The sequence below is a fragment of the Rutidosis leptorrhynchoides genome, chromosome 3 (genome assembly GCF_046630445.1).
Source record: "Rutidosis leptorrhynchoides isolate AG116_Rl617_1_P2 chromosome 3, CSIRO_AGI_Rlap_v1, whole genome shotgun sequence".
Classification (NCBI taxonomy): Eukaryota; Viridiplantae; Streptophyta; class Magnoliopsida; order Asterales; family Asteraceae; genus Rutidosis; species Rutidosis leptorrhynchoides.
The window spans coordinates 21,300,744-21,312,865 of record NC_092335.1 but is presented as its reverse complement, the minus strand read 5'-3'; the positions used below and the strand labels follow the sequence as shown (position 1 = coordinate 21,312,865).

Below are 12,122 nucleotides of genomic sequence, written 5' to 3'. Positions count from 1 at the left end.
CAGGTGACTGGTACCACTGAAGCACTGCTTCGTTGGTGCTTCATTATAACTTTATAAGCTGCATGTATGGTTACTTGACTTAAAACAAACTCCATGAACAAATCACTGACTGTTCTTCAACGTCAATATCAATATCTATTCGGAAGTTGTGATGTGGTCCAACGGTTGGTGGCCTGCCTCCTTTAGGGGAGGTCAGGAATTCGACCCCCGTTGGCTACATATTAAAAACACAATTTCATCCCTGCCATGAAGTATCCACCCATGGCACCTTTCCATATCGTTTGGGGGGTAAAGGGGAGGGGGGTTTTACTTGGTCGTGCCCTTGGATCGGTTTCAAGGTTTCCTCCCGGGCAGCGATGGGGACGGGGTTATTATCGATGCATCGGCATAGTCGAAACGGGAGATGATCGCAACGGATGGTTTAGTCCCCCTCGGGTGATCCCAATCGCTGTTCAAAAGAAAAAAAAAAAAAAATCAATATCTATTCTATTTTTTTGATTAAAAAAATGTTTTAATTGTATCCACAATTTCAACTTGCAACTTCTATAAAACCCAAACCCATCATTTGGGTTGAGAAATTAAACCCTAAAGGCCCAAATAGCTGCTGCTCCATACCTGACTTAAGAAAAACTTGTGGCTGCTGTTTGAACCACACAACGTTCCATAGGTGCAATGACAATATCAAGCCTTTTCATAACTTTATCTTTCAGATCGTAACTATATAAACCACTATCACACACCGGTTTCCTAAATATGAGATATCTCCCGCTTTTCACGCTAGTGATCGGAACAGGGAGACTATTACCAGGATAAATGCTTGAGCGCACAGAGCTTGTAATGGCTATTGAATGCAACTTCTTCCACTTCGTCTTCTGAAAATCTTTAAGCATCCATACGTTGATTATCTCAGGGGAATCTTTAAAAAGGATAGTAAGAAAACCACACATTTCAACAAAACAATATTGGTTGTTTGTAGAAAAATATTTGAGTCCAGGTAGGCGTGTTTGACGAAATCTCTCTTTTACTGTATCCATTGAAACTAAGTACTTACAAGAATGAACGTCCCAATGAAAGTAACGTCCTTGAACTGATACCGGATCATCCCAATAAAACTTCCTTTGACCCGTATAACAAGGACCGTCGATCTTTTTCCATCTTACGCAACCATTAAATGAAAGATTATCGTTGAAGATAAGGATCTCGCACTGGATAGGTGGGCCCATAGACACATGCACGACTTTGTAAACTCCTTTAAATCCGTCATACGAAAGTCCTAATCCACTTTTACCAGCAAAATGTCTTCCACAAGGTAAAGTACACGAGGGAAGATACGATGCTACCTTGGTGATTAGATTAAAAACATACAAACATCCGTTATATAGGTGTGTCATTAGTAAATACTCGTTACACCAAGCCTTTATAGTGCCTTTATTATACGGTGTATCAATATTAATGTATTGGTCTTTCATTTTCAGCCCTTCATTATCTTCTTGTAAATCCATCAGACGCACTTTTTGACATCCAAATGGACCCCCGTTTGTCTCGAGTATTAAAGAGGCATGGTCAAGCAAGATTATGTTAGTGATTATATTGAACCACTGTTTACAGACAAATCTGGTCTTATAACGAAGTATATCAGATGGAAGCTTTTGAAGGATGTCCATAATAAGGTCGTCGGGAAGAAGGGTAAAACAGCCGTTTTTATTCCTTGACACCATTTTGGATTCATCATGTTTCCTGCATCTTTTTGTTGCCGTCTTCATCGAATTCTGTTTCAAAATAATACAACCGTTTTTCATAAGAAGCAATAAGAGAAAGAAGGATACCTATACAAGTGTACGCTAGCAACATGTAATCATATTTGTATATATTTGTTAAGATACTTATTATGAGTATGCATATCTGATTTTGGATAATTTTAAGTAAAACTACAGGTGTTAGGTATAATCTTGGGCTGTTACATTAAAGAATGCTATCAAAAAAATTAATGAACTTAATAATAAAACGTTTGTGGTTCAAATAATCTTCTGAATAATTATGACTACTCGGCATCCTACAAAATGTAAACTTATTACCAATTAGAACAAACTTTTAAACAACTTTGAAAAGTTGAGAATGGAATGCATATGGGTAAGTAAACATGTAGCCATGTATGACCGTGATAAAGTATTAAAATTCCCATGCTCAATGGGTAATATACGTCTCAGAGCACAAACATTCCCTTTCATGTTTTTCAAAACGTTTGTTTCCCAAATCAAACTTATAACCTTACGGTCTTAAATAAATAACTAACCGTGTATTCCACGGTTAACCTCTAAATATGCTATACCAACAAGACATATAATTTGTACACATACGTAAAAGGTCAGATATTTGACATCTATAATATATATAAACATAAGATGACAAGTTCCAAATTCCCTTATCTTCTCCCACCCACAGAAACATATAACATGACTAATTTTCATGTTTAGTTCTACGTTTCCTACGCTACAGAAGTTCAACAACATTCCATGGGTCAATTCATTGTGTAATCAACAATAAACCAAATTATAATAAAATAAGATTCATAGTTATGCACATATTCAGTATATTCTAGCAAAAAGATCAGAAATTGCTATACAAATGTGGTAGGCCGCAAGTCATGGCAGCTCCAAAATCTATCATCACTTAAACACAAAAGTAGCATTCAATTAAATCATACATATTATCAAGTGAAAGGAGATCGGATCTCATATCAATAGTATTACATACACGATATAGCTATATAAATGCACTGAATTTACAGAACTGATATACTAGGAGCTGAGAGTAGGAGGTGATCAAATTGAACCTGTTCAGACAGTTAGCTTCCTAGATGAAGATACTGAGGGACGATCATAGAGGATTGATCGGGTAAATTCAGGGTATGAGAGAAGTGGGGTGGGTAAATTGGGGGAAAATTTAGGGCTAAATTGATCATACGCGGGAGATTTATACGTGGCCTCGGGGTTTAGCAAATTCTAAGTAGGTGTTTGCAATCGGATTTTGGTATTTTAGGTTCGGGATTGGGTTTGGGCCTTTGGGGTTGGGTTTAGGTTTGGCGAAGTGACATGTACACAATAAACCATCCTTTACAGTGTTGGACAGTACAATACTGTAAAACATGATTGGTTGTGTACGTAACAAAAATAGTTATCACCCTTAGGTTTGGGGTTGGGTTCTGCGGCTGGTCAGGTTTGAGGTCGGCTTTTGTTGAGTCGTTCATACGATTTGTAGCCGGAGTGGATCTTAGCGTTGGATTGTTTTTTAGTGAGTTTTGTCGATTTTCTAATTTTTTTTATTTTTATTTTTAAAAGTGGCTTACTTTCTTCTTTTGTTCTTTTGTTGGCTGCTAGTCTAATGTGGATAAGGAGCAGTTCCAATATTCTTTTTCTTTTTCATCATGGTCCCTTTTTGACTCTCTTCATCGGTGATCGGTTTCTTGGGCGTTCTTCTCAGTTTATTTGGTCGTGGTTTCGTGTGTTCCACCCTTCTCATCGACGGTACTTTTTGGCAGTACCGGCGTTGTTGCCGACATAGCTTATAAGGCTAGGAGGTCTCTCGGTAGTTTCTCGCCCATTCGTATTCGACTCGGTGATGCTTTTGGGTGGTCTGTTTTGATGGCAGCTGCATTATGCATTTTTTTTGCTATCGGATGTACTGTTCGGTTTTCTGGTTGCGGTCTGGAGTAAAGTGTTCTTGGGCTTCCCGATGGACGATTTTGTTGCTTCATGGATTGAGTTACGGGTACGTTCGGTAGCAAAAAATTGAGTTTTGGGCAGATTATGAAGGTTTTTGGGCAAAATTTGAAGAGTTTCGGGTAACAGTTGGAGAATTTTCAGAAAAATTCAAAGGTTTTGGGACAAAATATGTAGGTTTTGGGGCAAAAAATAAAAAATTCCACCGAGGCAAAGTCGAAAAACTCAAAATTTTTACACTGAAAAAAAATTCACTTGGGGCGGGCGCCCCCTGCCCCCATGTATTTTCGCCACTGAGCATTGTGTTTGAGGTCCTAATATCCTTGCAATAAATATGAGGTTTGAATCTTGTGGTGGCTAAAGAAGAGTCGTAAACAATCAAGAAGTAATCCTTTGGTTTGAACAATGAAAACCTTATTACTTTGCTAATATAATGTTGTGTAGAGTTTACAATTTTTTAAGATTAAACATTCTTTATAGAAACTCAATCTCAATTGTGATTATAAAATGAGCAAATTATCTAAGTAAACCATATCAGAAAAACATTTCAAATTCTGACTCATCTCTCTTGCTTAAGAGATCAGACTCGAGTTTCTTGCTATGTCCTCTTAAACTAGTGAAAAGATGAAAAGAAAAAAAAAACTCCATCTAATACACTAAATGGAGGTTAGATTAAACATATGGATCTACTCTATATATTAAAGCAAAGCCATATTTATATTTGAGTCAGATATTAATATAATTTATTAAAACATCAGATCTCCACCCTTAAAAGAGTATATTCTTGATTGATCTAATGAATCACATTTATCTGATGTCATAATAGTATTTCTAATGTTAGATTTAAGTGTACATATGTCTTTTATTGAATTTTTCCACAAAGTATTTAATATATAATTAATTTACTGCAAAATGACCCCTATGCCCCTATAACGAACATTATTCCCGAGATATAAAATGACATGTAACGTTTATGGGCTGATCTATAAAATAACATCCGAGCCAATCATAATTTGAGATAGGGGAATGAATTTATAGTGTCTATATCATTTTTTTGTCTTATTATTATAAAGATAAAGATAATAATATTTTAATTTGTTAAAATTTATTTTGTGACAATGGTAAATATGGTAGTAAAGTGGTAGTGCCCTGACACACTTTGTAAGAGGTCACAAGTTCAACTTTCGGGGTCTACAACATTGCACACAAAGTTATTTTCTGACCTTGAAATCCACCAAAGGTGGCCTTTAGCATATTGCGTTGCGGGGGCAGCGAGGAGGGGAGTTTTACTGGCCATGCCCTCGGATTGATCCGGGTTTTCTCCAGGAAAGCAGTTGGGTGGGTTATGCAACTGTGAAAAATGATTGGGCAGGTGGTGCTGGCCGCCCCCAGTCGATTTCGAAATTTTAGTGTAAAAATTTGGATTTCTTTTATTTTGCCCCCAACCCAAAAGTCATTTGACTCAAACTCAAAAGTCATTTGCCCCAAAATCTACATATTTTACCTTAAAACCTTCAAATTTTGCCTACAATTCTCTAAATTTTGCCCCAAAACCTTCAAATTTTATCCAAAAACCTCAATATTTTACCTAAAAACCTCCAATTCTTGTCCCAAAAACTCCGTATTTTGCCTTAAAAAGTTGCTATGGTTTAAAAAAAAAAATTCGCCTCCGATAAAGAAAAATTCTGCTTCCGCCACTGTTAGTCCTCCCAGGGATCTCAAACTATTGTTAAAAAAATATGCTGGTAATATTTAGGAAAAACTATATTAAGTGATGTAATATTTAATTTATGAGTTTTTTTAAGGCATTTTTTGTTTGTAAGTTGTTTTTTTTTTTTTTTTTTTTTTTTTTTTTTTTTTTGGCAAACAAAGGAAGCACATATATTTATATTAACAAAACGAATTCCGAATACAACGCAAAGCACAGGATAAAACATGCCCAAAGCTACCACCAAACAAAACTCAAAATTACAAACAAATATACATCATACAACAACTAAAACCCAAACTTCTCAAGCCAAGAATTCAACTAAGTTAGATTGTAAATTTCATGTTGACCCATTTCAAGTTCCAAATGCTTGCAGCCTGATTAACAGCAGCAGAGTGTTTGACTTTAAAAGTTAAAAGCTCAAGACGAATAAACTGCTACACTTCATGGATCAACTCATTCTCTGTTTATTTCCTATCTTCTAAAAGATGATTATTCCTCAACATTCTAAAGAGGAGTGAATGAACAATTTTATTTTAACATTCATACATCCCCAACAATGCAACACTAGCAGTTTAAACTTAATTGTGAGGGGCTATTATCATTTGCTTCAAGTATTGGAAGTTGGAGTTAGAGCTGTAACCGGATAAACTGATGAATAATTTTGTCATTTACCTAAAGTGTGGTATTCCATTATACACAATATATACAGATTGAAATATACACAATGTTACCTTTTTAAAAATGTATTTGAAATCCAGTTAATTGGATCAAGTTGTTGCACAAGTGATTATAAATAATCAATCAATATTCAGAAAAAAAAAAACATTCTTGCACAAGTGTATGTATTATATCTACTTTCGTTTTCTTATGAACATAACCATGTGTCAGTACCCCACACAACTAGACTCTGTTCAGAAAGAGTGTGATGTGTGACATATACCTTTAAAGTAGAAATATTTCAGCAACTTGCCTTTTCATAAATCAATCCAAATATATAACAGGTGTGGTCCTTATCTTATATACATAAAAACAAAAAAATAAACAATAATTCATATCTTCTTGATTCCAATCTTGTGCTCCCAAAAAATGTTATCACAAAAAAATTATACAAAGTTTCTAGTTGAAACAAGAGGAAGAGGGTTCGGAATCTTGAAATTTTGTGTTCTGAAATATGTACCTATTAACGCATCCATATCGCTACTAATCACAGCTTGAATGTGGTAACCGTCCTTTTGAATGCCCATTTTTCGTTTGGAAAAGTAATCACGAGTATCCATTTTCATCTCCTCATTCGATCTGCATCACAACGTAACGTTAACATAAATCACCAAAGACAAGTTGGGGATCATAAAGCAATCTGCTAATAACTTTTATTATGTGTTAAGACAGTTAAAATGTTATTAGGCCAGTTGATTATTTTGGGCTTTGAGGTAATTAAACAACATTACCTCATGATCAAGTTTGACCAGCCACCACATCCGGTTGACTTAAGGTCATTAATGGTGTCATCTCGCAGCTTTTCAGGCTTCCTTGATAACAAAATAAATGGCCATCCACCAGATTGAAGTTTTATGTACAATTCAATCAAGAAAACATGTTTCATATGTTTTGCCTCTCTAACACAATCATCACAACCATATCGATTGTATCTGCAATATAATAAATAAACTCATGAGTCCCATTTTTATAGTCGCCATAAACCAGGTTAGATTACACACATCTGAGAAAAAAATACTCCTTTTCACACGTAAATTGAACAGGAAAAACCTTATCCGTTTACAGTAAACACAAATTTTTTTGAGAATTACCCATACAACAATGGATTGGTATGCAAAGTATCGGTCGAAAGGATGTCATCTATGTCCATTAACACCACATCATGACCATCATCATCAGGCTTAATCTTATTGAAGTAACTCTCAACTAATGCCACCGAATTGTTCAAATCTCTCATGTAATGACCTTCTTTAATGTAATGAACAGCAACATCTTTACACACATCAGGCAAAGAATACGCTTCAAACCTATTAATTTCAGCATTTAAAGCAGCCATTTTGCAATAATCATAACGATGATGATCATATTTTAATGATTCAAGAGCTCCAGCTTCTCTACTTTCACATGATTGTAACATTACAGTCAATGCAGTTAACAAAGTCATTAACAAAATCCCAACTATCACAAGTGCACAAATAAAGACAGTTGCAGCACAAGATGACATATAAATCACTGATTCCAATCTAAATTCGCTTCCCATATCTACATCACACAAGAACCAACAAAATTCAATAATTCAAATATTTAATCTATACCTTTATTAACTTTGACCACCCAAAAACATAAAAATTTAAACGTACCAGATCCTTCAGCACTGGAGAGACTTTGAGCAGAATACTCACGCTCCATTTGATGACCATATGCTGACATCTTGAGGCACCTTTAGCTCTTAAAAATCTATAACTACAACACCAGATTTACAACTGAATCTCAAGTATTATAAAAGGTTAAAACCAAGCTACTGGTTTATTAAACATATCAAGAATCCCTGTTATGATCCCACCAAACTTTAAACATAAACAGTAGAAACCCAGATCAAAGTTTGTATCTTTAAGCAATTCGTATAAGAATCTTGATATTTAAAGTCAATCCATATGTGATATGTGGTTCATCACTCAAATCACTCAAAATCAAGGTTTCTTGTATGATGGATGTATAATTTATTAATTTAAAAACAACAGGGGAAGGAAAAGGATTACAGAGAAAGATTACCTAATAGTGACATTGAAGTTGTTCAAAGACGAGTTTGTTGTTTAAATGAACAGGTGGTAATATATCCATTAAAACTGATGACGAGTTTGTTGTTTCTTTTCTATTTATTTTACTTCTTTTATATGAGAAATTGGTTTGAATCTTATTGGACGTTGATACGTGATGAGACGAAAGAGTGCCAGTTCATCTCTAAATAATAGATTTCTACGTAATAAATATAAGGACACCTGAATATGGATTCAGTAATCTGTAATTCGAAAATTTCCTATAATTATAATTATGGATGATGCTTACAATTTTGGGTCGTTTTTGAGTGGAACGTGGGCCACCGTGGCTGGCTCTTTGGATTTGTTGCCACTAGCTACCAGCTCATTGGCCCCTTTCGTTGTAGTAATTATATACATTTTTTTGCCGAATCTTTCCTTGTCATTGTTTTGGAGTTGTTTATACTTGGCTTTTTATTTACACTTTTACATTTACATTATTATTATTATTATTATTATTATTATTATTATTATTATTATTATTATTATTATTATTATTTAAAAAAAAAAAAACTGTCTACATAAGATAGAAAATTTTTAATTCGTTTTTAAAAGAATTTAAGTAGGGTAAGTATACCATTTTGGTGGAGTACTTGTTTTGTGCTAATAAGGAATCATTGCATATTTTAAAATACAAACGAAAAAGACATGATAGTTGACAAGTCATGTGATATTGTGATGATTCACCAAAAGACGGTAGCATACCTAAATACTTTTCTTTTTATTTGCGAGCAAACCCTCTACGAACGTGCACATTATCCCTCAACACAGGGTAAATCTCGGGTAATTAAACTCCTCGAGCGTGAGACCTGATACCGGGTGACCTGCGCATGCATTATGCGCACGCTCTGGTCACACTCCATTTCTGAACGATTTGACATAACCAAGAATCAAACCCGGATGATGTGCTTCATTGGAAAAACTCGGTAGGCACTCAGGTATGCTTCATTGTAGCATACCTAAATACTTAAAAGACTGTAACTATAACCTTTTAAGCAACGATTAACTCCACTTGGCTGTTTAGCCATTTAAATACCGTTAGATTAAAGCCCAAAGACGGTATGTTAAAAGTTCTTTAATTTTCTTTTTCTTTTTTTATTTTAAAAAAAAATACAAAAATAAAAGAGGCATTGACCAGACTGAGCTGATACCAGATTGTACCAAGAACCAGCATTTTGCAATGATTGGCAGAAGTCTACCTGTACCAATTTGGTTCTATAAAATTTTAAGATTTTGTCTTGAGTTTTGCACTCTCCTGTCACAAGAAACTAAACTATCATTTTAATTTTTCGAACACAACTTTAGCAACTAGACGAGTCTACCGCATATAGAACATTTTAGTTTACCATGACGAACTTCAATTTTTTTCTGTAATTCTACCTACAAGCGGAGTTCTCATTCATCATCCGATCCTGATTCTGAACCTGAAGCAGCCGCCTTACCATTAACACAACTTACTCTTTTGGTATTTGGTTTACTATCATCTTCTTCATCTTCACTATACTCACTCTCAATATCTTCATCATATTCCTCTTCTTCAATCTCTTCTTCCTCATCCACACCATCTTCCAACACAGTTCCTTCCTCCGTGACCCCACCGCGGGTCCCAGCCCGAGTCCGTTTCACAACTTTGACTTTGACTCCAGTCTTCTTGTAGTTTCCCATTCAAAAATGCACTCTTTACATCCTGGAGGTTGTTTAACATACACCTCTTCTTGTAGTTTCCCATTCAAAAATGCACTCTTTACATCCATTTGTGACACTTCAAAGTCCATATGTGATGCATAAGATAAGAAAAGTCTGATTGCCTCTATTTTTGCCACATGAGCAAAAGTTTCATCATAATCAATACCATCTTCTTGTCTGTAACCTTGAGCAACAAGCCTAGCTTTATTTCTTACAATAATACCATCTTTATCAACCTTATTCCTGTACACCCATCTAGTTTCAATAGCAGTCTTCCCAGCAGGTTTTGGTACCAAAGTCCAAACTTCATTTCTTTCAAATTCCATTAACTCTTCTGTCATGGCTTCAACTCAGTCGTCATCCTTTAAAGCTTCATCAACCTTTTTAGGCTCAATAAGAGATATAAAACTTGTATACAAACAGTAATTAGCAATTGCATCATCAGATATAGGATTTTGTGAAGTAGAACCTCCTTTTGGTAAACCTTTGGTGTTGACAACATAATCCTCAAGATATCTTGGAAGATTAATAGATCTCGTAGATCTTCTAGCACTCTCAGAACCATGAATCACAGAAACAGTATCAACTTCTTCTTCATCAGCATTTACTTCAATAGAAACATCAGTAACTTCTACTTCAGCTAAAGAAGTCTCATTTGAAGTATTCAAAGAGTCATTAACCTTTACACAACTATCTTCATCTTCAGATTCATGTTCTGAAAAGCAAGTCTGTGAGCCAGACTCATCATCTTTAGGAGAGAGTTCAAACAGAATATTGGAATTTGTATTAGCAGAGATATCTGTAACAACGAAATTCTCATCAAAAGTGATGTGAATAGATTCCTCAATCTTCTTTCTTCTTGAATTGAAAGCTCTATAAGCTTTAGAAACAGATGAATATCCCATGAAGATGCCTTCATCAGACTTAGGTTCCATTTGCTTAGCAAATATTTTTGATTGAGAATATAACATTTACAGCCAAAAATTTGAAAATAATGAACAGTAGGAACTTTCTTGTGATAGAGCTCATAAGGGGTCTTTCCATGCTTCTTGACAATTATAGATCTATTTTGAGTGTAACAAGCAGTATTGACTGCTTCTGCCCAAAACCTGATAGCAACATTTGCATGACACAACATAATCCTTGCAGCTTCAATGAGAGTCCTGTTTCTTCTTTCAGCAACACCATTTTGTTGTGGTGTCCTAACAACAGAGAAGTTTTGACCAATACCAACACTTTCACAAAACTCAACAAGAGTAGCATTCTTGAACTCATTTTCATGATCACTTCTTAATTGTTCGACCAGCTTGCATTTTTGTACCTGCTCCTTCTTAATCAAGTTAATGATTTCTTCAGGTGCATCACTTTTAGTATACAAGAAAATTACCCATGTAAACCTGGAATACTCATCAACAATCATCAGGGTATACTTCTTTTCACTCAGACTTCCAATGTTCATAGGCCCAAAGAGGTCCATGTGAAGCATGTGAAGTGGTTCTGTGATGACCCGAAATTTTTTGACTTATTTAAACCAATTCTCTATACGATTTATTATTTTAACACGCTAAACAAAGTCTGTTAGATTGAGTCTCAAAATTTTAGAACTGTTTCATATATACAATTACCTTTGATTACTCTCGACGATTCATGAACAATTATATGTATGTATATATATGTACAAGTAAAAACGACTTTCCTACAGTAAAACCCTATTTGCTACAGTAAAAATTACTTTCCTACAGTAAAACACAATTTGCTACAGTAAAACACTATTGCTACAGTGAAACCGTATTTTGCTACAGTGATTTGCTACAGTGAAACTATATTTTGCTACAGTGCTACAGTGAAAACGAGTTTGCTACAGTGATTTGCTACAGTGAAACACTATTGCTACAGTAAAACACTATTTGCTACAGTAAACACTATTTGCTACAGTAACACTATTGCTGCAGTAACACTATTTGATGTCGGCGAACTAGTAAACAAAAACAGAAAAGGCGGCCATGCGATCGCATGGCAAAAAACACTGAAAACTCATGCGATCGCATGAGCTACAGTAAATCGAAAAGTACTATAAAAGGTCAGTTTTGCTCGACGAAATTTTTCATAATTATTTCTGTAACTTAAATTTTAATTTATAATTATAATTATAATTTAAGTCTAATAATAATAAAGTATATTCGAGGGTGTTTT

The 12,122-nt window shown here is 34.9% G+C and overlaps 2 protein-coding genes across 4 annotated transcripts; both read right to left on the bottom strand.

Moving 5' to 3' along the window:
- Nucleotides 1-276: 276 nt before the first annotated feature.
- Nucleotides 277-2,968, bottom strand: LOC139895821 (uncharacterized). Of its 2 annotated transcripts, XM_071878371.1 has the most exons (3): nt 2,834-2,968; nt 616-1,769; nt 277-448 (listed from the first exon to the last, which is right to left on the bottom strand). In XM_071878371.1, the coding sequence occupies exon 2, from the start codon at nt 1,761-1,763 to the stop codon at nt 621-623; it is 1,143 nt and encodes a 380-aa protein (XP_071734472.1). In that variant the 5' UTR covers nt 1,764-1,769; nt 2,834-2,968; the 3' UTR covers nt 277-448; nt 616-620. The 2 variants fall into 2 exon arrangements, with proteins under 2 accessions (XP_071734472.1, XP_071734471.1); XM_071878370.1 differs by having other exon boundaries at nt 277-1,769.
- Nucleotides 2,969-6,468: 3,500 nt separating this feature from the next.
- LOC139895819 (uncharacterized protein At2g39920-like) lies at nt 6,469-8,524 on the bottom strand. Of its 2 annotated transcripts, none has more exons than XM_071878369.1 (5): nt 8,494-8,524; nt 7,788-7,890; nt 7,239-7,689; nt 6,879-7,079; nt 6,469-6,726 (listed from the first exon to the last, which is right to left on the bottom strand). In XM_071878369.1, exons 2-5 carry the CDS (start codon nt 7,855-7,857, stop codon nt 6,534-6,536), a joined length of 915 nt encoding a protein of 304 aa, XP_071734470.1. In that variant the 5' UTR covers nt 7,858-7,890; nt 8,494-8,524; the 3' UTR covers nt 6,469-6,533. The 2 variants fall into 2 exon arrangements, with proteins under 2 accessions (XP_071734470.1, XP_071734469.1); XM_071878368.1 differs by lacking the exon at nt 8,494-8,524 and adding an exon at nt 8,200-8,300.
- Nucleotides 8,525-12,122: the final 3,598 nt, after the last annotated feature.